Source organism: Stigmatopora argus, chromosome 1, assembly GCF_051989625.1.
Source record: "Stigmatopora argus isolate UIUO_Sarg chromosome 1, RoL_Sarg_1.0, whole genome shotgun sequence".
In the NCBI taxonomy this organism is placed as follows: domain Eukaryota; kingdom Metazoa; phylum Chordata; class Actinopteri; order Syngnathiformes; family Syngnathidae; genus Stigmatopora; species Stigmatopora argus.
The window spans coordinates 14,744,305-14,768,986 of NC_135387.1; the positions used below are offsets into that span (position 1 = coordinate 14,744,305).

Here is a 24,682-nt window from a genome sequence, read left to right on the forward strand (position 1 = left end):
CAGTCATTAGCAGCCATTGTGGTCATGCTTTTGATAAAAGTTGGCTGGGTTAGGCTCCAGCACCCCTCGCGAGCCTTGTGAGGATAAAAGTTTCAGAAAATGAGTGAATAAAATAAGTTTTTTTATTTTTATTTTAAGGTGGTGGTTGCATCATTTAGTATTTTTTCTGACCTCGGAGAAAAAAGTTTGCATACCCCTGATTTAAACGATTTCCCCGCCCGCCCTTCTGCTGCCTGACGTGAGCACGCGCATATCGTCTCGAGGACGCGCATCTTGGCGCACATGGAGCTGAGCTTTCCCGAGTGCTGATGAGGAGACGAGCAAGAGGATGGCGAGGAAGAGGCGCGACGCAATCGATCCCCGATGATCATTTTTTACCGACCTTACCCATCGATTCATCCATGCACGTCGACGTGGGAAACGATCGGCGCTCGCTTGCGTGATGCTGCTAACGGACGGCCAGACGGGCACGCGAGCAGGTGGTCCAGGTAAGAGATCTGCACCGTGTTGCACGACTGTTAACCATTAGGACGTTTCTTAAATTGTGAGCGATTTTAAGTATTGCCTTGGGATGCGATTTTTTTTTTGGTTCTTCTGTTTGCCCCTCGTGTTGGTTCGAGTCGAGGAAGCTGGTCAGACGCGTCTGGGTTTGGAGTTTGGACAGTGGGAGACATGTTATTGCGGAGGAACCCTAACCCGCCCCACCCTACAGTACGGCACCTCATCAGGAGGGTCTCAAATCACTCACATGCACTGGGTAATAAACTATTTGGACAGGCAACAAAGGAAGTCACGTGCTCGTGCGACCATGTAAACGCGCACTTATGTTTGGGTAACAAGTGGGAAGCAAAATTATTAAAGTCACTTGAAATCTGGACATAAATGATCTTTCTAGCTTTAGAATTCATATAAAATTAGGACCAAATTAATCATTTTTCTAATGGCTCCAGTATGTTTAGTATTGCTAATGCATGTCAGACAATATTGGATGCATTTACTACATGGAACAATAAAATGTAGCTGTTGCATGAATACGTTTATCAGGTTGAGTTGGCGACAAATTTGATTCAGCGCTCAAAGTGATGTCGTATGCATGTGCATGTTTGTAATTTGAAAAGTCAACAAGGGAAGTTTTGTGACATCAAGCATGAAAGGGAAGTTCAACTCAGGTGTTAAAGTTGATGAGACAGCAATTTTTATGTTCTGTTCATCTTCAATGAATATTCAGGCAGACTGTCGAACACATTAATTCGTATCTTCATTTGGCATTACAAGAAATACTGTTTACGCATCAGTGCGGCATTTAACACCATGAATGCTAAATCCTTTAACATGCATTATTTATAGAGCGTTTCTCCTTATGTGGATTGTGGGTAAAGTGAGACCGATCCCAGATGACTTTGGTTTGTTCTAGCTGTCTTGATGCAAGCCCGTGGGAGGATAGTTTAAAAACAGGGTAGAAAAGGGAAGATGCATGCCACCGCACGTCACAGTCTGCAACAGAACTGAGAGACCCCACCCTGCACACAACACTGTGTACTTGTCATCAGGCAAACACATGGACATTTTACTATACGGTGGTAGCATTTATTAAGCCAAGCCACATCATTTTACGCTCCAAAAAGCAGTCACAAAATGAATGCAAAAGAAAAATAAATTCTCAAGCCTACAAAAAATGTTGAGAAGCCAGAAATTTTACACTTTTGTACAAATGGCAACCAGTGGCTACATGGGAGCCTGGTCAGGTACACAGTGAGGTATTCACACCCATGTTTACATTAAATTAATTTTTAGACTGTCTGTTTACTTGGGGAATGGCTCTATACCTGAAGTGCAGAAACTGGGATTCAAACCCACAACCTCACTGTGAATCAGAAGTGCGACCACTTGATGCTCCTGCAACAGTAGTACGATGTAATGAGATGGAACTAATTTGCTCTAAATATTGACTGTTATAGTCATTGTTATAGTGGCCTAATTTGACCCTTATTGTAACAGAATGCTTTCCTAAATGGCGTGCAGGTTTACTATACTCTTAAATGTAGTTGAAACATATATATATATATATATATATATTCCTATTTATACACTAAAATATATTCTATTATGAACATTTTATTACATTTTAGGTTAAAGTGGACAATTTCATTTAATTAGTTATTGTTAATACTTAAATTCTAATATAATTATATTACAGTTAAATTCATATCTGAACTTACTTTCTTAGTCAATGAATGAGAGGCCTCTGCCAGTATGCAGTGGCATTGTTAAGCATGTTTTAGGGGGCCTCTGTCCCCATAAAATATTGTTATTTTGACTGTTGTTAGTGTTGTAGTATTTTGTTAACTTAATATTTCTGTTCAAAACAGATTCAACTAACAGAGTCCCTTTCATGCTTCAGCACAAACAGACAACAGTTCTAGGAGAAAATAAAATAATAGTAACTTTTTTCAAATATGGCCACACCCTGTATGAAGCTAAAAAATATTGCTTTCAAATTTTTGCTTGTTAACAGGATAATTTCATAACCAAGTTGTGAATATAGTTATTCAAATTTTACTGTTTATTTTATACATGTAGTTTATATTTTTTAATGTGCAATATTTGAAATAGAAACATTGGCCAATGAGACTGGAGAGTTTAAAATATGCTGATACTGACTGTTATTTAATTAATACTCTTAAATGTGCAGCTAAGCTAAGCAGTTTTAAAAGCAGACAAAGAAGGCTGAAAGTAATTGTTTAAGATGTACTAAATGTTATTTACGATGATGAAAAATGGACGCAGACACATGTATGGCGCCTCGGGGCGGGAACCCTATTGGATCTCCGCTCAACGCGCGTAGCCAATCACACACAAGGATTCACAGTTGGGATTTTCTACATTGTTGCCAGGCGAGCATCAGCAGCCTGACCTACATTCATGCTACACACGCACTATCGTTCGCACAGCCACGCGCAGTACACATACGACAAGTGTGTGTGCATGTATGCTGGCGCAAAGGCACACGGGCAGCATCTTCCATCATTCATGTGTATGAATGCCAGAGTGTGAAAGCGAGCAGCAGAGGGAGTTGAAGGACATTTTCAAGGTTCATCTCATAAAAATGAAGCTCACAGACACACGACGCAGCCCATTTGGTATGGCTATGTTAGGGGACTGCAGTAGAAAACGGAAAAACCTTCATTCCAAAACGACATCAAGATGTTGCGTTCTTGTTTTCTGAAATCAGAATATTGTAACCTTCATGTTAAACCCATTTCAACTTACTAACTAAAGAGGATTTGGTTAAGATTTAATATTTGACCTGGCGATGGCCTCCCATCTCAATCTGCTTGTTGTTTTCCAGCCAGTGCAGATCAGTCATACACTCTTGCACGAAGGCGATATTGGCTGACTTTTCCCTTAAAGTACTCCAGCCCCACCTCCTGCTTCCCTACTGGAAATATGGACACACACACACATACATGTCAAAAGAAACCCCTTTGAATTTCAATGTGTGTGTTAGCCAATGTGAGAGAAAGAGAGAAAGTTCTTTTCAAAGTAAAAGTAAGCCTGATTGTTATCTGACTCTCAATTGTTCGTAGTGTTACGTATTAACAATCCCAAATGAAGTGGTGAACCCAACTTTTCTCATTATTACTAATTAAATAGTGAAAGGCCAGAGTATCAGTCCAAATGGTTGCTATTCTGCATTTCGTTTGGCGTAAGATTTTCACAAAGCATATTCACTTTACTCTTCATATAAGACAAACAATAGGGCTTATTGTTCAACGATGAGGTCATTTTCGGTCAACGCAACTTTTCATATGAAAGGCCAGAGGGGAAGTGCTAATTGTGTGTCACCAGTCAGCCTGTGGGTTCGTTCCCTGCAGAGCATGGTCCTCCCTGACCACACTGGCCCGGCTGGCTGAAGTGGTCCATTTGGACCGGGAATTTAGGAAGGTGGAATAGCACTGGACAGTGTGGAGCAAACCTTCTGAATGATTTGCAAAAAGGAAGTTGGACTCAACTCTGGTAGGCACTGGCTCTGAGTTGTTGTCTGAATTTTTGTATGAACATCCTTAACATTGAGACGGTTACTGCTGTTCTAGTGTAAGTCAACTGTTTCCCCCAGAAATTTAGGATTCCCCATAATATTGCCAACTCTTAAGATGATCATGATGTAACTTTTTTTTGTTTCTAATCTTTTTCTGTAATACAAATAGACTCTTTCTCAAATATTGCCATTGTAATGATATCCTTTCCATTTAATACAAGACTATTCCCATAATATTTCTTTAATATTTCTTTTTCTGTAAATGTGACTTGGACTCCTGCTGATTCAAGTCATTTCTTTGTTGACTTATGATTTATTTAAAGCAAAACTGAAAAATAACAGTCATGGGAATTCAAATCTGACAGTCGGTCAGAGTTGAAATGAGTTATACAGTAACTTTAATGTTCATGATGTGTTATTTCCAAGGAAATAATTGATTATATATTTCATAATATTTCATTCTGCCATACCCCATTAGCATGGACAGTTGTACACTGCATGTTGGGAATGGCACCGTCATGATTCTCACTATAAAGAACCATACTCTTTCATGTCATATTTATGTACTACAGTGTTACAGTTAAACAGTTCCAACACTTTCAAGTACTAATTGCTTGTCCAATCCTCCTCTGCAGAAGCAATGAAAGAGAAGTGAAATGACACACATTTTTCGCTGGTGATGCTGATGTTAGCGATTTACTGGCTGTCCCACTTTTAGCCGATTCTATCGACAAATGTGACTCAGAATTCACAGTGCTCACCCGAGACTTAATATCCACATTGATCCTGGATTTTTCATCAATTTCACTTACAATACATTTTCTGTGGAAACACTTCAGTAATACAAGTACAGTTTAGTAATGTGCCCAGAAACTAAATACATAGTGTATATTGTACAAATTGAGGTAATTTGACATATTGTCTAAATGGAAACATTTCACTCTTTCCTGCATTCATAAAAATACATGCAATATTCCACTTGTGGCAAATGTGTTTAAGGCACTTTTCTGCTCTGGTGACTGCCTCTCCAGCAGCCACGACAACATTTCACTAGTCTCTATGGGGACAATGTAAATTACTGTACTTATCTTTGCTTAAGGCTTGTTAAAATAGAAGTGGTAGTGTTTCTTGCTGTAGGTTAGTCTTGCTTTTTTGACAGGCAGGCATGGATATTAGATTGTTTCCTGAAAGTGCAATAATACAGTAGTGTCAAATATTTACTAATATGTATACTATACTGTTCTCCTCACTTACCAAAATATTTTTATTCCTTTTAACCAGTAGAATAGTGTTCACGCTACAAACAAAGAATATAATTATAGGATAGAATTTGAACCAATGAAAATCGCCAATCGTATTTTCCATTCTTGTTAGCATTCTGTTAGTTGCTATTTTGACATTAAAATTAAATAAGGAGCAAAATCTTCAAAGCTGTCTTTGCAGTAAGTGTTCATTAAATGCTTAACTGCTCTTTGTTGTGAAATGTTGTGAATTGAGTTCAGTGCCAATGTACAGTGTTTGTGGTAGAAATTGAAGCCTCCAAATTAAAATGCCTCGATCATTGTCTCACCAAAACCATATTTGACCAGTTGTATACCCTGAACTGGAACTTAGACCACTTCTTTGGAGGCTTTGTACAGTTTTTCCCAACCTATGGCACACTTTTTGCATTGAAAAAATCTCAAGGGAACCACCATCTGAAAATCTTTTTAAAACTATGTCACCTATATTTTATCAGCAGGAATCACATAAACCTCCAAAATTATTGCAAAATCAAATTTTTCACACTGACCTAAAGTCACCAAAAGTTGATGTCTGCGGACCCTGAACAACTTCCGGTTCGAGTGATGTAAAAATAAGTAATGTAATATTTGTAATCACATACAAATATTATTTAAATATTACTTATATTACGCAAAAAAGTGCTCACACAGACATGACGTCGCCAAAAGTTGATGACCTAGAAACCAAACAACTTCATGGTTCATGTATTGAAAAATTAGCAACATAATGACTGTTTCACAATTTAAATCTTGTAATCGTATAATTTAACGTTCATCATATTTTGATTTTAACCTTGTAACAGTTCAATTTTAATCTATTATATTCATATTAATTCTCTCTCTGAATAATACACTGTATGACTTCTTGTAATTTCCCGCGGCACACCTGACCGTTGCTCACGGCACAGTGGTTGGGAGACACTGGCTTAGTAGATGTGTGCATACCATCCACCAAATTGTCACTTGCACTGGGCAAGTCTTCTCTACCATTCATTATACTTCTAGTGTTTGTTGACCATCTTGTTGCTTTCCTAACACAATGAAAACATTCACTCCTGAGTTTACATAATGACAGGTGTCGCTTATACCAAAGCCTTCCTGGTCTTTATCGTCTTCTGTGTGTTGTTCATGTTCCCTCTCTGCTTTAACTTTTCACTCCTTTCCTTTTGTTTCATCACTGGCTTCCTTTTCCCGCTTCCTGTTCAGATCCACTTCCTGTTCTCACAGACATTCAGACTGGTGTCACATTTACTGTACATGCATGACCAGGTAGTGTGTATGAAGTGTAAAATCCATCAACAAGGCAAATTGGAGCTAACATATAGAAGCATGAGTGCATATTTTCTCATGTCCAAACTGGAATCCCATCATCAAACCATTGACATAAGCCTAGAATGAGCTCAAATTCATACCTGTCAACCCCGGCCAAATGCCCCCCTTTTTAATGATTGCAACTCCCCTTATTAAGTGATCATAAACCATACAAATGCAACGCGGCACATAGGGCCACTTAAAAGTCAAAAAAATTCCTCAAAGTGGACATGGTGCCTAATCAGTCGGTGCGCCTTTTGTGTGCACTAAATTCAAGATTCTGTAGGTGTCGCTGTATGACGCTGACAGCTTGACTGTTTGGGTACATTGCTTGCTGATGCGCCATACATATTTATATAGTGAAAAGGGGGACATCTGAAAGGGGAATGCTTAAAGCTTGACAATATTAGCAGTCAACGATGACATTTTCGTCTGCTACCTTAGAGCCAAAATGGGTAAAACGAGATTGGTTTTACAAAAAACTGACTTTAAAAAAATCCTGTACAAAAGTTGTTATGCGGCGTACACCATTTGAAATGATCAAAAAACGTATAAAATACGAGAAAAACATAAGTTACAGGTATGCAAATTGGTTCTAGTCAAATGTCTGTTATCATACCGTGTGTGGTGAGCCCTGCGTGTCATTTATTGGGTATTTTATTTGCCTTTTAGGTAAGAGGTTTTGCTTGGGCTGAGCGAGTGCTGGTAAGGCCGGAAGAAGGAGCCTGAATCACATGGGACACCAAAGCCATGGAGGTCAAAGGTCAATTAATCTCAGCACCTGGTAAGGCACAATGTGTATGCATGTGTGTTTTGTGGACATGGATTATTATTTTAGGTTCTCATACATTTCGGAAAATATGCTCATTGAAGATGGATTCATGCTTATTTCTAATAGTAATTTAAAGACACAGGTCGTTTTGCGTCTGATAATGTGATGGACATTTCCTGACCAAAATCAGGTGTTTCGTTTGATTCAACAAGTTTGTTTCTCTGCAGCGTGCTGCGGGTAGGCCAGATTTTTAAACCTTTAGAGATTTTTCCACTAACTGCTACTTTTCCGAAGTATTGGTAGGGGCAAAAATGGAGATGGCACATCAGTTGGTCTTTTGTAAACAAGCTCTGTTCAAATCCTGTCAGCCGTATATAAAGGCCAGTTTGTTGAGTCAGTGCCCACTTGTTAGTCCTCAAGCCACAGGAGTAGCAGTTGGGGATGTTTTGTTATTTGTAATCCTAACAAATGTAAATTAAAATATATAATGTAATATAACTTAAGCGGCCTGGAGGCTGATTGGTTAGCATGTCGACCTTGCAGTTTTGGGGTCGAGGGTTCGATCCCAGGCCGGACCTCACTGTGTGGAGTTTGCATGTTCTACCTGGGCTTGCGTGGGTTTTGTCCGGGTACTTTGGTTTCCTCCCATATCCCAAAAACATGCAGGGGAGACTAGTTGAACACTCTAAATTTCCCCTAGGTATGAGTGTGAGCACCCCACGTGACACTCACTTGTGAGGATAAGCGGTAGGTAAAATGAAGGAATGAATAATATAACACAACACAACATCATAGTGTCGGTCTTGCCCACTAGAGGACGCCATTTTTGTTTTAGACTGGAAAGACAAGGTTTAATGTAAACGGCATGCATATAAAAGTCCTTCCTCAAAGTATCTCATCTCATTTTCTGAACTGCTTTATCCTCACTAGGGTCTTGGGGGTGCTGGAGCCTATCCCAGCTGACTTCGGGCCAGAGGCGGGGGACACCCTGAATTGCCAATCACACGGGACAAGGAGACAAACAACCATTCACGCTCACACTCATACCTAGGTGCAATTTAGAGTGTCCTATCAGCCTACCATGCATGTCTTTGGAATGTGGGAGGAAACGGGAGAACATGCAAACTCCACTCAGGTGGACCGAACTGGATTTGAACCCAGGTCTCCCACTATGAGGCCGACGCGCTAACTACTCGCTCCACCGGGCCGCCCCCTCAAAGTATCTAAATATTCAAAATTCTTAGACCTTTATTAATGGAGAAAATGATGCTTAGACAAAAATGACACATCTTTTGGGCACAGCCGTTTTATGATGTCAGTTCAAACTCAAGCAAAGGTATATATGATAATGGGCATTAATGACCCACTGAGAAAAGGTGAGGAATTTGGGATACTCACATTTGATTGGCTAAAATAGTACTGGGATTGAGGACTTGTCTGCCCCCATGTCAGTGGCCACTTTCTGGAAATACAAGCTCTATTTGACCCTTTCTCTGAAATTTGACCCACGCTAGTTGGCTGATTTTTGTTGTTTTGGCCTCGTTTCCTAGCGCCACTCACATGTTGGGACAGAAAGCAGAGGGAGCACATGATGGAGCTACAAGAGAGGAGGCGGAGCCTGCAGTCGCTGCTCAGCGCACGACTGGCTGAGCTGAGGCGTGTGTGTCTGCAGGAGGCGGTGAGTGACATCAAATGAACTCCACTGGGTCACACTGCACCGTTGCCATGGTTAGTCAACTGTCAATGTGCTTGGCAAGGAGCTAACAGGTTCACTGCCCAGTGACTTCCCTCTGGCGGCGGGGGAGAAACTCCCCAATGTCAAACGCAGAGGCGGCACGTCCCGGCAAGCAAACAGGAAGTACAAAGTAGAGGTGATTGTCCCGTCGTTTCCTTCTACCTGCTTTATTGGCCAACATGTACAGTATGAATTACAGTGTATGAACACACATGAGCCCTTCTAGTTAAAATACAACCAAATATAACCTAACATTATTATTCACAAGGGAGGGATTGAACTTTGTTCGATATAGTGACTTGAATAAGACTTTAGGTGTCAATTTTAAATGAGACGAGAAGCTTTTGGCTTACTTGGTTAAAGCAGTTAAAAGGCTCATCTTGGCTTCGGCTTGAAACATAACTTGAAAAGACTTGGCTGCTTGCAGTTGAAATTCAGTTTATACTTTTAGGGAGACTGCAGAGGCTCATATTAAAGGCGCTTGTGGAATTTTAAAAAATCTGGCTCTATGTTAACTTGAATTCGCCCCCGCTGTCCCAATAGGCCTTGGTCCTATTAATAGGTTTCTCAGAAGAATCTCTGTCACAGTTTTGACCAGCTGTCACATTGCCAAAAAGTGCACACTATATAGTTTGTTCAGTTAGATTTGAAACTTTGAGAGGATTCACTGCAATTAATTTAAAACATTCACAGGTGTTATTTTGTGATTTGTTTATAAAATAAGAGGAAAAGACAACAATTTCTATTTTTTCTAAATGAGATTTTAAAAAAAATCCATGATTAAAACGTTTTATTTTCAGTTTCAGTTTTTGGAATTTTCTCCAGAGAGACATTGCAAATTTTCTCTGCCATCTTCCTTAAAAGATCAAGACCAAAAGGATTTGGGACTTGCTGGAATTTTTTAATCTCTGGACTCCCTTTATGTAACCACACCCAAGTGTGCTACCATGCATCGTATGATTCCGCCTCATAATTCACAGATGCGTGCTTTTTGTGTGCCATTTTACTATACGACCTCATCATGAACAAGAAAATAGCCGGACTAGGTCGTAATTATTTCCTGACCAAGAAAATCAAATCTCATTTTTTTTGGCAGATATCGCGTTGATTCCCCATACCTCAGTGCCAAACCCATTTTTACACACATTTACAACACATTTTTAGAGTGCAGATCTTCAGTCTGAAGTAAAAAATACTCCACCGGACATGCTCCTTATCCTTTCAATCATTTGTCCTAACTCCTCTTTTTGTTCCCTATAGAATAGTCGGTCGGCAGTATCAATCGATCTACTACTATTTACTCTGTCCTTTCTTCTTTTGTGGTGCGCAGGAAGAAGATAGTGCACGTGTGAAGACGAAAAAAACTTTATTCAGTGGTACACGGAGAAAACACAACGACCGCGATCACAACACACATGCACAACATGGAAAGATGACTGTGCACAGAGGGTGTCACACTGGTAACACAAGCGCACACACAAACACACTTGCCCAAATTGTGGCGTAAGGGGCAAACGTCCAAGTACGTTTCGTTTGCAGACGACACCGTGAGATGGGAGAGCAGCTCCACGTCAGACTCTACTGGAAATGACAACGGTAACGGACGCAAACAAACGGCAAAACAAAATCACTTGATCATGTCATCAAGCGTCACTTTCTTTGTGCGTAGAAGAACTTGTGCCTCAGAGTCGCCCCCTGTTGGTTGTTGCTGGTTCTCCAATTGAGGGTTACTACCACAACAAAACAAGGACGAGTTCAGTGTGTAACAGGTCATTATTATTGCTTAGCTGAAATAGGATAAGCTAAAAGACTGTGTAAAATAGCTCGTGTTCCTCTTTCAGGTCTGAGCTTCCAGAGGGTCTCCAGAGCCACAGGACCCCTGCCCAACCTCGCTCCCACGTCAGCTCGCCATCTGCACGGCCTTCAGAGTCCGTGGCCCTGAGCGAGGCTAAAGCTTGTGCGACAGCTCGTCCAAAAAACACTTCTGAGCGGCTGCCCGAGTATGCGGCCTCCCCTAAGAAGGATCAGCAGGAAAGGTCGCACTTAAGCAATGTCACGGGGTCCCAGGCGACGAACACGAGGCCCGCTGCGGGGCGTGGGCGTGGCTACGGCGACCTTTTGCTGGACTATGTGTTAAGCAAACAGCGCCAGCAGTCTCAGCCACCCCTAGGAGCTCCGCCCACCTACCAAGTTCACATGGGGGAGCAACGACGCGTCAAAGTGACCCGCACCAAATCTTGCGGCCCTTTCCTCCCGGTGCCGCACTTGCAGACGGACCCAACCCACCTGGCGCCACCACACCTGTCCAGCCCCCAGGAAGTACATTTAGAGGGCGCCACCAGGAGCCTCCACAAAGCGCTCGCCCTGGAAGGTACGTGCTCCTGCCCGCTATTTTAATTGGGCTCGTATTGACGCTTGAATTGACAGGTCTGAGGGATTGGTACCTGAGGAACACCACGGGATCCTCCCAGACTAATCAGAGCGACGGGAAAGTTAAAGTTCAAATGGGAGGAGCTTTGCAGCGTAGGCGGACGACGCACGGTGCCAAATTGCCTCTGTCTCACTCCGTCACCTTCCATGGTCAACCCCTACATGGCAGGTGGGTGCGCACTTGAAAAAGATAGATTATCTCCATGGCAATGTGTCACAGCCACTGTGTTGCTCCAACCCTCTCTTATATATAGATCTGTGGACGGCTCACTCTATCTTGACTCCGCCCCTTCGCACCAGCACCTAGAGCACCTCAGAGAAGCTTCCATGGAAAAAGCATCACCAGGAACTCTGGTTTGATGACGGATGGTCAACACGAAGAATAATTGATCTTCTGCACTCCAGCAACTCTGAGCAGCTCAGTTTTCGCACTTTCCCTCGAGCCAAAAGTTGAAAAGAAACGGAGCAATAATGAAAGTGGTTTTCCTTCACTGACAATCTGGATGTCATTGTTGGATGATGTCCTTGACTCAGGCCAATCTAACTCACAGGGGTGCACATAGCAATTTTCATCTGGTGTTTCGAAGTTGCTACTTGGTTGCAACACTTCTGACCTGAAGCGAATTTTAAAAAATCTTACAATATGAGACCACTCGATCAGATGATTTGGCACAGTTCAACGGACCACATTCACACAGAGAAATTTGGACAGGGCGACAAGGGAAAAATATCCCATAATGCATTTTTTCCCTTTCTCAGAATTCAAATATTTATTAGGAGACTTTTTCATCAGTTCAAAAAAGGGCTAGTGCTTAAGCCAAAAGATAGACTATGCATTTTAGTGAAGTTATCTTTTTGTTTTTAATGGCCAGCCAAATGTCATTTTCATATCCCTTGCGCAGCACAAAATGTCCAAAAAGCCCATCGCTTTGTCCTTGCCCTCCAACTAAAATATATTCAGTTGAATGAAGAAAATGAGATGAATCAGATCAAGCGAGCACAACCTTTTTTTGCTCCCAGCACACACACCGAGAAAACAAAATGCAAAATGCTTGGAATGCAAAATGCGCATTTGACTCCAGGCAATGTTGAGTATTTTCAAGCGTACACCAGTTATTGTATGTGCACCCCTGCTAAAAACCAGGAAAGATGAACTTTTTATTCCAGCAATAAGATGTCAAGTGAGAACATTTTCCAATCAACTGCTGTGACAATCACATTTTCGAGAGATGAATTGTTCCAGTGAATGTTGATATGTGGTGTATTGATTGTGTATAGATTTCACTTGTAATATCAGGTCTCTCCACTTTAATGGTGTGGTTCCTTAATGCATTCAGGCGTCTTTTGTTTTTGGGACTTTTTTTCCCTCTTCTAATTACCAACATTGCATCTATGGAATGTCTAAGCTACGCCCACCTGCAAACTTTCATAGCTTGTTGAGGACTGACTACATGGTGGGTGGATGAGCCAGAAAGGGCTTCTCTGCTGAAACAGATCTACAACTATAACCAAAATCTATGGTTTATTTAAGGTAATTGGATAAATTTATTCCCAAATGTGTGTTCTGATTTATTAGGAAGTGTTTCTATTGGCCACACTGCCTCCTGCACAGAAGATATTTGGCTATCGGGCATGTGCCATGGATATCGAATAAGCTCATGGCCTTCACAGCCACAAATGCTGGCTGTTGTAATATGAGAAATTTGACTTTTTTCTTATCCAGTCAGGTTTAAAATTGCCCGAAAATGGCGTTCCAGGTTTCCAATCTTCTTTCATTAGTCAAGCCAAGTTCCACTCACAAAGCATGTCGGTATAAAGTCAGCACATCTGATGAGTATGATGTATTCTATTTATTTGTCAATGTTTTTTTTGTCATGCTATTAGATGAATATTGATTGTTATCTGCTCCAGATGATAACGGTAGAAGTTGTGTGCTTTTATTTTCATGTTTATGGATTATTAATGGTTTCTAAAATGGCTATGTAATAATGACATTGGCCCAGGTACCACTTTCAGGCTTCTAGATACCAAATGCACGGCCCCGCCAATGTAATTTTATGACTAATCACTGTGTATTAATAGATGTCATGTGGCTGCACCCAGACAGCACAGGTTTTAATAAGATTTTTTTTTCTTCATCAGCAAACTAACCTGCTGAGTCCTAAAGGACCAATCAGGATTGGGGACATCATGGCCTTGGATGCCTTGGTGGTGAAGTGTTCAGGTATACTCCGTTGAATTTGAAAGCAACACATAAAATAACACACACGTTTTTCTATCTTTTTGGAAACATTTGTACTTTTTCAAGAATGACTGTCAATTTGATGAAAACACATTTTATGTAATCAAATGTTAAACTTGAAAATAAACATTTGACTTTTTTCCGCCTGCATGGCACTGGGGTATTTATTTTTCATTGGATAATTAGACTGCTTCTTGTATAGGATAATTCGTGTTTATTCTACTACAAGGTTTATGTATTAATCTGTTCCATTCTCGGGATAAAATCAATAAATCAATTACTAATGCAAAATTAGGCTTCTCAAATGAACTAGCATGCAGTTCATAAACATGAGGTTGTTTGACTGCAATGTACTTTCTACTAATTTTAAATTTCATAACAAATTTCAAAATGACACCTTGCCCTAATGTCCTGCTCATTATTGACCACGTGAAAGTGGTAATCTTCACTTGAAATTATTATTATTATTAGAAAAGGTGCATTAACCCCTTTATGCACTAATTGTGATTTTTTTTAACACTTACAGGGCACTAATTTATTTATTACTTATAGACGGCAATCCAATCCATTTTGACTGGCATGGGGGAATGATTAGCCCCTCCCTGTCAAGATAGATTGTGCGTCTGGGGCCGTCAATGGCACTGAAAGATGAGAATTCGAGGCTAGTGATCCCAGTTTGAAGAAATTCGAAATCTATCACCGTCATTGCCATGCAATGAATGTCCTTAGTTTTTTAAACATTGTACTCATTTATAAATCTATTTTTATTATATAAAAATATTTAATAAAAAAAATATATATAAAATATAATTGCCAACATTCACATTGTTTTAATGAGAAAAAAATAGTCACTTGTTCTATAAAACAGTTTTAACTGTCCCCTATATAATGGTTCAACATATCCATTGAGAGTAATAAATATAGAAGTATAGAAGAGTCCCCCTTTTACATTTTCTCATGACTAAATTACACTATTACAAATTAGATACATTGAACTTTAAAGGAAACTTGGCAAAAAAACACCATGTAACGCTATCGTGTGCTGTGAGGTTTTGTTGCCCCACAAGAGAGGAAGGAAGCGAGTGCATTGGTAAAGGACGTAGGCGTTTTTCATGTTGGAACGCAGCCGCTGCCCCAAGGTAAACCTAACTTTTTTTTCGTGTACAGTCGGCGACATTTGCCCTGCACGAAGACCGCATTCGAATACTCGTTACGGCGTCCAAACGTTTAGAAGTGCTTGGTGCGTGTGTGCCGCTCTGAAGAATGAGATGAAGGAGGACTGAACCGGAAATTGCGAGCTCTTTCACGCTCAGATCGCAACAAAGTTGCTCCACTGTTAGCTTTAGCACCGCTGCCCGACATTTGGCGAACCTTGCCCCGCAACCTGCACGTCGGGGTTGCTGACGGAACTGAGCGTTGGAAGCGGACGTTTCTCGAATTTGGCACTTTGAAAGGCGGCGGGGGAAACTCGCTGGTTGTCACCGCGAGCCAATGGTGCGCCTCCTGGATCGACAATTTCTTGTGTTATGTCATGCAAGTGTGAGACTTGATTTATTTATTTTTGATTATTACTTTGATAGGAAGGGAGTGGACAAGGAAGGAAACGAGGAGACAATCTTTTTCACAGTAAGTGAACTATGACGTTTACATCAGCTGACGTCGCCGTCATCCTTGAGTAATTGCACGTTCGTTACACGAGTGTAAACACTAATCTCGGTGTGTTTTTGCCTCCATGTTGGAGGTCAACAAATAGATCACACGATCGAAACCCGTCTTGACTTGGGCTATTTGATAATGATGACATTTTTTGAAAGAGAAAAGTTGTTTGCTTTGATTTGCAAAAACTGGATGGTGTCAAACTCTACACACCTGCTTTCAAAATAAGCAGCAGACGTTTGGCAGACAATGAGCCATTCTTACATAAACAGGTTTCAAATGGTTTCATGCGAGCTGAAGGGCTTTCAAAATAAACAGGAACATCTTTATTTATATATATATATATATATATATATATATATATATATATATATATATATATATATATATATATATATATATATATAATGTTATAATAACAAAAATAACAAACAACTTTACTTCAAGAATGTCCCACCTTGACTTACCACAGCCCCGGAACTTTTATTTTATTTAAAGGCCTGTCAAGTCGTCGCTTACATATCTGTTGTTGTTCTTCTTGTGCTCATTAACTTTGAAGTCTATCTCTTCAGTCATTCTTGAACCGATCGCTTTAAAATGTGGTACTAATGTTACATGGGTCAGTCTCAATCGATCCACCTAAGCCTGATTTTTGATATTTTATATCAGGGACAATTAATTAACTGCAAACCTATTCTTGCTTCTGGTCACATCCTAACCAGCAGAGCGCATGTGTGTGTGCTTTCTAACAGGATTCAGTTTGTAGTGTCATTTACTACATAAAAGCTTTTTAATTTTTTTCTTTTTTTACTAGGAGCACAGTTGCCCTTAACCTGAATTGTTACGGTAAAACAATGAAGTATATTAACTATTCCTTTTCAATTAATTATTGATGAATACTTGAATTGTGGAGTTTGGTGTAAGTGTAAAAAGAAAATCATCACGAGTGTTACGAGGGTGCTGGAGCCTGACTCAGCTAAGTACGGGCAGTAAGTGAGATACAGCCAATCGCGGGGCACAATAAAAATGGATGACGCGAAATGAAATTTATCTCTAAAGGCACCAGCCGTTTCCCCTGAAACTCTGCCCCCTAGTGGCTATAAACATAATGGTAGACAGTTTAATGGAGGTTTTCAAAGTGCTGATTCTTCACCCAAATAACGAAAATACTTGACGTCATTTCTCAACATTGACCTGCAAGGTAAAAAAATATTTTCATTTGATCATTTGGACTCTCAAAGGTCGTCATGACATTGGGGGCATCTCTCTGCTGACTGCAAAGTAACCCCGCAGCCCTCCGCGGTTACTATCTGGCTGTCCATCAGCATGCAGCTGACCTATCAGAAGCTACCCGCACAACTGAGGCGCAGCCCGCGACTCCGGCGGCTGGCGGCAGCTCTGCTAACCGCGTACGCCGTCAAAAAACTATTGCCGTATGTCTGGCGGCGGGCACAGGTAGGACACGACCACCCATGTGAAATCAGGCTCAAATACTTGTACCTTATTTGACGTGACTGCGACCTCCAGGGCCGGGCTAAGCCGGCTGTGTGCACAAGCAGTGGCTCCTTTGTTGTGGACAAACTAAATGGGAGCAAAAACAGGTGATTACATGTTACCTCAATCTCATTAAATGTGTGAGTAAGCCATTCACGTACAGTATGCTGTTACATAATCTCATTTTGTGTGTGAGCGCAGGTCTCCATCAGTGAACAGGGAGTTTATTGTGCGACTTGCTGGACTGTTGAAGTTATTGTTTCCACGTTTACTGTGTCCTGAGGTGGCCGTGCTCGTTCTGCATTCACTCACTCTCATGTCCAGAACTTTCTTGTCCATCTATGTCGCCAATCTGGATGGTCAGTGTGTGGTTGTGTGCCTATATGTCCAAACTTGAACGTTCTTTCTTCCTGTTCCAAAGAGGCTCCTGATTGAGTTTCGCTCCTCACCACCATTTTCAGGCATGATCGTCAAGTGCATTGTGAAGAAGGACCCTCGCGCCTTCTTAATGCAACTCCTCAAGTGGCTCCTCGTGGCTGTCCCCGCCACGTTCATTAACAGTGCCATTAGGTTCCTGGAAGGCCAACTTTCCCTTCGATTCCGGAGCCGGCTGGTCGCCCACGCTTACCAGCTGTATTTCAGTAACCAGGTATCACACCGCTGGTCAGTGGTTAAGACGTCGCAGCAAAACGTGACTGTCCCTGTCTGTTGGTATTTGTGTCAGACGTATTACCGGGTGAGCAATATGGACGGGCGCCTGTGCAACCCGGATCAGTCTTTGACGGAGGACATCGTCATGTTCTCCGCCTCGGTGGCCCACCTCTACTCTAACCTGACCAAGCCCATCCTGGATGTGGTCGTCACATGTTACACACTGTTTCGCACCGCCCATTCCAAAGGTCACCGCTTGCCACCGTGGATGTCACCTTGGAAGTAGTGACCGCCGCTGTTCTTGTCTACCGTGCAGGAGCCAGCACCACCTGGCCTTCGGTCATTGCCGGCCTGGTGGTGGCACTCACCGCCAAAGTGCTGCGCTCATGTTCCCCCCGTTTCGGGAAGCTGGTGGCCGAGGAAGCGCAGCGCAAAGGCGACCTGAGGCACATGCACTCGCGCATCATCGCCAATTCCGAAGAGATTGCATTCTACGGGGGACACCAGGTAATATTGTTGGACGGCCCCTTATTGTGCATTCCACCCACTCGGTCGGGTTGCTTCCCATTTCTAGGTGGAGATGGCGCAGCTGCAAAGGAGCTACAAGTCCTTGTCCAATCAGATCCACCAGATCCTGGTCAAGCGTCTGTGGTACGTCATGCTGGAACAGTTCCTTATGAAGTATGTGTGGAGCGCCTCGGGCCTCGTCATGGTCGCCGTACCCATAATCACTGCCACCGGCTACTCTGAACACGGTGAGTAGAGGAGTGAACGTGCCCTGGCTGCTTTTTAGGCTGCGTGACCTCTGACCCCGCCGCGCTTTCAGACTCTGAAGAGGTGAAGCAAGCGGCCATGGTGATGAAGGAAGAAGAGCTTGTCAGTGAGAGGACGCAAGCCTTCACCATAGCCAGAAACCTTCTCAACGCCGGGGCCGACGCCGTCGAAAGGATCATGAGCTCCTACAAGGAGGTGGGCCTACTTCATTATTAAGACTCACAATACTTTCATTTATTAGTAGTCAAGGTAATGAGTGTGAGTCCAGGTTACAGAGCTGGCTGGTTACACCGCTCGTGTCTCGGAGATGTTGGATGTTTTTGAGGATGTCTCGAAGGGGATCTATCGACGCTCCTCTGACAGAGAGCAGGGCGTGTCAGCATCGGGAGCCATGGTGGAGCATGGCCAAAGACTCTCTGGTCATCTTGAGATGCGAGGCAAGCCCTAAATGAGTTTTAGCAAAAAAGTATTTTTTGACAAGTCAATTTGCTGATAACCAAAAAAAATCAGCACTGCATTATCTGCATAGTAATTTGCATTTTGTGAAGTTTCCCATCAACTCCCCACTCTGTATGTGAATTGAAACAATTCTCGAAACTGGTCAGTTTGAAAGGTCCACAAAATGACAAATATTGGGGCGACAGTTAAGATATCAATTTTAGTATCTTTTTCACAAGCCCTATGACATCGATACATGATAGTATAATGTATTTTCTTAATTTTATTACCCAATCCCACTCAATTCATGAGGCTTTTTTTTTAATGTAATGGTGCATTATGCTAAAAAAGTTACAGTCATATGAATGAAAAGAGGAAGGCTTAAAGAAGAACTGATATGACATCTAGGTTGCTTGATGTTATCCTCCTGCAGGTCAAGTTGTCAGTGTGGAGAAGGGTATTTGTTGTGAGAACCTGCCCATCATCACGCCGACTGGAGATGTAGTCGTGTCCAGCCTCAACATTCAGGTATCACACAACCACATAGAACACAGTTCTACTGATAATACAGTTCCATTTCTTTCCAAAAATTGGTATTACTTGGGAAATGTTAGACATGAAAACAAGAATGACAGTATTTCTCACAACTAATGTCCCATTAAAGATGGGTTAAGAGTTCAGCCAAAAATCTTTTGGATAAAATGGCAGAATGTGATGTGATATCTTATGAATTTTTGCAACGGGTTTTCGCAAACTACTTGAATAAAACTAACTAATCAGATTTTACAGTATATTCACATTAGTCAAAAGCGGTTGTGTTGATGAGCTGACGTTTGGTTGCCAGGTGGACGAGGGCATGGATGTCTTGATCACGGGACCTAACGGATGTGGCAAAAGTTCTTTGTTCAGGATCCTCAGTGGACTCTGGCCCGTTTACGGAGGTGTTCTTTCACGACCAGAACCACAGCATATGTTCTACATACCGCAAAGGTATGCGTATAAGCACTCTCGGTGTCTGTATTATTGCTGATACTACAGTCGAACCTGGGCTTGTTTGTAAAAAGCAAAGATAGCAAGATAGAAAATTGGCTAGGGCTTTCTACATAAATAGTTAAAACTAGTGACTCTAAACTGGAATATCGGGACCCAAAAGTGGGTCGGAGACGCATTTTTGGTGGGTTGCGGACAGCTTGTAAAAAATGCATCTGTGTTCTGATTTATTTTTATGGAGAGATGGACTCAAAGTATGTTGGTAGGTAAGGTTACACTCTAAGGAAACAGATAGTTTGGCTTGTACTATATGTCATAGCAAATAGTATCATGCTTTGATGGCACTACAATCTCGTTTCAAACCCTTTTTAAAAATATGCTGTACATGTGCGCATGTGAGGTGATGGGTGCTAATGTAAAGCGCTTCGGGCATGGTAAAAATGTGTAGATTAATACCCCTTAAATGTACTATTTTAATGTTGTAGATTCGGCCGCATGGCAAAGAAACAGTTTCTTTGAGAATATTCAATTCCTGTTGCTGCTATTGTTATTGTTTGCACTGCCTGACAATATGCACGACTGCCTGTGCTGTGCAGGCCCTACATGTCCGAGGGGACACTCAGAGATCAGGTGATCTATCCAGACACGGTACAGCAGATGATGGACAGAGGAATGACAGACTCGTTTTTGGAGAGGATCCTTTGCACTGTACACCTTCTTTACATCCTGGAGAGGGAGGCAGGTGTGTTTGTGTGTGCATGTGAGGTTGTTTTTATTTAGGTTTACCCAAGCTTTTAATGTGCGCTCCTGCCAGGTTGGGAGTCTGTCAACGACTGGAAAGACGTCCTGTCTGGAGGAGAGAAGCAGCGGATGGGAATGGCTCGTATGTTCTATCACAAGTGAGCCCCCGCGCCCGCACGAGTTCTGCCGATGGGGTCACGTGACTTATTTCACTCTTGTCTCGCAGGCCCAGCTATGCGCTGCTGGATGAGTGCACCAGCGCCGTGAGCATCGACGTGGAGGGAAGCATCTTCCAGGCTGCAAAGGAGGCTGGGATTTCCCTGCTCTCCATTACCCATAGACCCTCCCTCTGGTCAGGATGTAACGCGAATCTGTAGATGTGCTCCAGCAGGGGACAGCAAAGCTTCTGGGAGGTGGCTGAATGAGTACCCTAATGCTTCTTCTGCCCCCAACAGGAAGTACCACTCTCACATCCTGCAGTTTGACGGTGAAGGCGGTTGGCGATTTGAGCGACTGGACGAGACCACTCGTCTCTCTCTGCAGGTCAGCTTCCTCTTCAACGACAACACCTCTCGGTGACTGTCGTTCGCAGGAAGTACCACCCATGAGTTATTGTTTTTGGGGGTGCTCATTCATGGCCGTCACCATCAAAACAAAGCTCCGCTCATCGCCGTTGCAGGAAGAGAAGCGGCGTCTGGAGCGTCAGCTGTCTGGAATACCCAAGATGCAACAGCGTCTCTCCGAGCTCTGCGCCCTGCTAGGGGAGGGGCACGGGGAGGCGCCCCCCGACCATCACGCTGCTCTCTCGTGAGAGGCACCATATGAAGGATGATGGGTAAAATCATTGAGTTAACAATGAGTTAAGATGCAATCAGAAGGTGCTTCATTCCATTAATTAATTTCTTGTCTCTGTTTGCAGGTTTTTGACAGGATTCTTTACGACGGGACGGAAGATAAGATACTAATTTAAATGTTATTTCTCAAAACAATCAAATCAGCTGGTCAATAGACAAGTAACCTTTATTTTTCACTAATGATGTTGAACATGATATTTTTAAGATGCTTTTTAAAGTAAAAATTTGAGAAGTGAATTTGACTCATCTGAGACAACATACACTACTGCCTCTTGTGTACAATACAAACATACTGTACATACATTATACTATACATGTTTACTCTATCCACATGGAGGTGCATTTACAAAAGCCTCACATGAGATAAAACCTTAGAATGTCACTTGGTTGTCACTTATCCCCCACTGAGTTGCCTGCACATTGCTTGTCACAGCAATAGATGTCCCGAATGCCTTTTCATATCTTTCAAGCGTGCTAAACAATAAGTCCACTGTATAATTTAACTGGGCAAGACTGACAGATATGCTTTATTCATTCCTTTCAGTGTCATGTAATGTATGCATTTCAGTTCCAAAACAATCCATTTTCAGGAAACTGACGCTTGTTGCAGCAGCAGTGTTGCCAAAAAGCATGTTTGATGGGACGAAAATTTAAAAAAAGACAGAAAAAGCAAACCTGGATGGGAACTGAACATTGTTATCTATTTTTGGAAGAAATAGTATGAATTTGACCTGATTATGTGAAGGTTTTAGTGCCATTGACGGCAAGTAGCGATTTTTCATTGCCAGCCTCAGTTCCAAATATAAATGATGAGAATCCATACCAATTTCCTTGATGTTAAACACAGTAGCTCAAAGTTTAGAAGAATGCATTTTTATAGAATGAAGAGAATAATGTTGATACACCAAAAATGACACATAAGCAGAAACTGCTCACAGAAATATAGACCCTGAAATTAGTGCTGTTTTACAGTGAGCTTAGTTTTGTGTAATATATTTTATGATGCCCTCTAGTGGCCACGACGCGCACAAGAAAATGACTAGTGCTCTGTGGATAGCAGGCTAATGAACATTTCTGATTATTTGTAATGATGTAATTAATGCATTTAAACAGTAAAATTTAGCGTCCTAACCTTCACATTAGAGAAGAACAAAAGTTTTTGTTAAAGGTGATTTTTAGACACGAGTGTTTAGAGCAGGGTTTTCCAAACAGTGGCCACTGGGCCAACTGTGCCCTGCTGCCTAGTTTTTATTGGCCTGCACCAAATCAGGAAACTATATATTTTTTAATGTGTTTGGCACAAGAGGCTTGAGTTCAGCCTCTGAATCTGTTGCAGTTCTCATCTTTAACAATAGATGGAGCTGCTAGTCACTGGTGACTCGATGAGGGGAGAAAATTATTTATTATTTCATTCATATTTTGTTTTACTACTTATACTTGGACAACGCTCTATCTCTATTTTAATTTTGATTTGCTGGACTTTGTTGCTGTCACAAGAGATTTTATGTTGCTGCAAAATTTGATTCAGTCGTGTAGCTATGAATATCACAATTATCTTCATAATTCTGGAATATTTTAGTCCTGGTTGACTTTAACGCATGCACTGCCATTGACAAATCCATTTCAAGTGGGAAGCCTGGCGTGGAATGATCACGTTTGACATCTTAAAAATCAAAACAAAATTGTTTGCCGGTGTGGAATCGGCGTCGACAATGCCGGAGGGCGGGGCCTAGTCTTTGGCGGACCTGTTGTGGGGCTCGAACTCGGATTCCCTCCCTCCTTCTCTCGATCCAGGCCGTCTCGGAGTTTCTTGCTCGGACCGTCAGCTGATTTCGTCTCAAGTGAGTGCAACCGAGCCGAACCGTGTCGTTTCCTCGTATTTCAAGGTTTTCCCGTACTTTCCATTCGGAATTTAAGGGTCGGCTCGTGTGTCTGAGACAGGCGTGTCAAACAGGACCGTGGAAAGGCTGCGTGCGATTGTTAAACTTTCATCTCTCCCGTCAAATAACGCCGGTATTTACGTCATCGTCCTCGGTTCGGTTCGATCGATCGTGCTGGTCTCCGTCGTGTCGGGATTCGAACTGGGGGGAGTGCATGGTCGCCGTTGGGAAGCTTGGGTTAAAGTGCAAAAGCAGAAAACAAAAAGTCTGAACATATAGGATATCTTTTTTGTAAGCTCTTTGAAGGCATTTCGCGTTCGGGTTCGGAACTCGAATCACTGGCAGCAGGTTTAATCCAAGCCAAACTTGTCCCGGCACAACTGCATCGGGAATAGTTGACATTCCAACACACGGAGACGCGCGCGTGCATTCCTACGCTTTCGTCTTATGTTTGTTATGCTTTTCACTTTGGAAATATTAACGGAATATATGACAAATAATAATCAAATAAAATCAGTTTTGAGTTTTTTTCTGCCAGATCTCCCAGACAAAATGGATTTGACGTCAAGCGCTGCTCATGGCATCCAAAAATTCACATTCAAAGGCAGTCTTTCCAGTTTCAATGAATTGGATGACAGGTATCAGTTGCTGGCAATGACTTATATACTACTTTGAAATTAAAAACAACATGGTTTTGGGGGGCATAACCATTGTCTTCTTTTTTTTCCTATCCAATTTTTGTTGCTGGGTACTCAATATTTGAATTCTGTCTTATTATTGATCTTATTTTATGGAACAGTTGCTTTTGGAAAGTGATATGGTCACAAAGTATGATTGGCTCTTTGTAGTCATGTGGCAAATGCTGCTTTCATAAATGGACTTGTTGACACAGTAGGTTTGCAACACTGTCAGACTCCCCTGAGTTGGAAATAGTAGGTTGCAGTCAGCACTAAGGACAGACAAGAGCAGGCTGCAACCTGGAGGTCAACCTTTTATGTATATTTAATGGTGGTCAGATGAAATGATGACAGCCACATGGAGATCATTTTGCATATTGCAGTACTGATTTTTCACTTTCTGTTGAGGAAATATTATAAACAATCAAAAACTCCTCTGTTCCAAAATGAACATCCTCTGGATTGAAGTCTTCCTTGGTCGCTTTCCAGACATTGTCTCAAAACTACCTCATGGTAAATATTGTTTACTACTGTGGCTATTGTGTTGAATTGTCTTGGTCTGAATCTCTGAATCACATCTTGAATCTGTCGTCTGTGGTCCAGGGAAATGGGCAGTGATCATTAACTGGCAGTCTCCTAGTAAAAATGGATTGGACGTCTCCATCAATAATATTTGAGTTAATGTTAGCCATGATCTTATTCAAAGCAGTTTATT

At 41.9% G+C, this 24,682-nt stretch overlaps 3 protein-coding genes across 9 annotated transcripts in view; all 3 read left to right on the forward strand.

The window, feature by feature from the left end:
- Positions 1-250: 250 nt before the first annotated feature.
- On the forward strand, positions 251-13,951 carry ccdc120a (coiled-coil domain containing 120a). Of its 2 annotated transcripts, none has more exons than XM_077613034.1 (10): positions 251-488; positions 7,306-7,417; positions 8,956-9,083; positions 9,163-9,276; positions 10,471-10,600; positions 10,680-10,736; positions 10,810-10,909; positions 10,982-11,511; positions 11,568-11,739; positions 11,825-13,951. In XM_077613034.1, the coding sequence occupies exons 2-10, from the start codon at positions 7,384-7,386 to the stop codon at positions 11,928-11,930; spliced, it is 1,371 nt and encodes a 456-aa protein (XP_077469160.1). In that variant the 5' UTR covers positions 251-488; positions 7,306-7,383; the 3' UTR covers positions 11,931-13,951. The 2 variants fall into 2 exon arrangements, with proteins under 2 accessions (XP_077469160.1, XP_077469168.1); XM_077613042.1 differs by lacking the exon at positions 251-488 and adding an exon at positions 3,875-4,017.
- Positions 13,952-14,914: 963 nt separating this feature from the next.
- abcd1 (ATP-binding cassette, sub-family D (ALD), member 1) lies at positions 14,915-21,647 on the forward strand. 2 transcript variants are annotated; one of them, XM_077608376.1, is made up of 19 exons: positions 14,915-15,306; positions 15,393-15,438; positions 16,699-16,923; positions 16,996-17,069; positions 17,164-17,321; positions 17,424-17,611; positions 17,687-17,861; positions 17,930-18,120; positions 18,188-18,368; positions 18,440-18,582; positions 18,656-18,824; positions 19,259-19,353; positions 19,670-19,815; positions 20,412-20,557; positions 20,630-20,714; positions 20,783-20,908; positions 21,012-21,099; positions 21,236-21,391; positions 21,476-21,647. In XM_077608376.1, exons 3-18 carry the CDS (start codon positions 16,795-16,797, stop codon positions 21,365-21,367), a joined length of 2,226 nt encoding a protein of 741 aa, XP_077464502.1. In that variant the 5' UTR covers positions 14,915-15,306; positions 15,393-15,438; positions 16,699-16,794; the 3' UTR covers positions 21,368-21,391; positions 21,476-21,647. The 2 variants fall into 2 exon arrangements, with proteins under 2 accessions (XP_077464502.1, XP_077464501.1); XM_077608375.1 differs by having other exon boundaries at positions 16,710-16,923.
- A 1,365-nt stretch (positions 21,648-23,012) lies between these two features.
- plxnb3 (plexin B3) overlaps positions 23,013-24,682 on the forward strand; it is a 49,726-nt gene continuing 48,056 nt past the window's right edge. The window contains exon 1 of one of the 5 annotated variants that reach the window (XM_077600855.1): positions 23,013-23,251. The gene's annotated coding sequence lies outside the window, so the exon portion shown is untranslated. Of the gene's footprint in view, positions 23,252-23,912; positions 23,929-24,682 lie in introns of those variants that run through there. The other 4 variants (XM_077600872.1, XM_077600881.1, XM_077600889.1 and 1 more) reach the window with 4 other exon arrangements.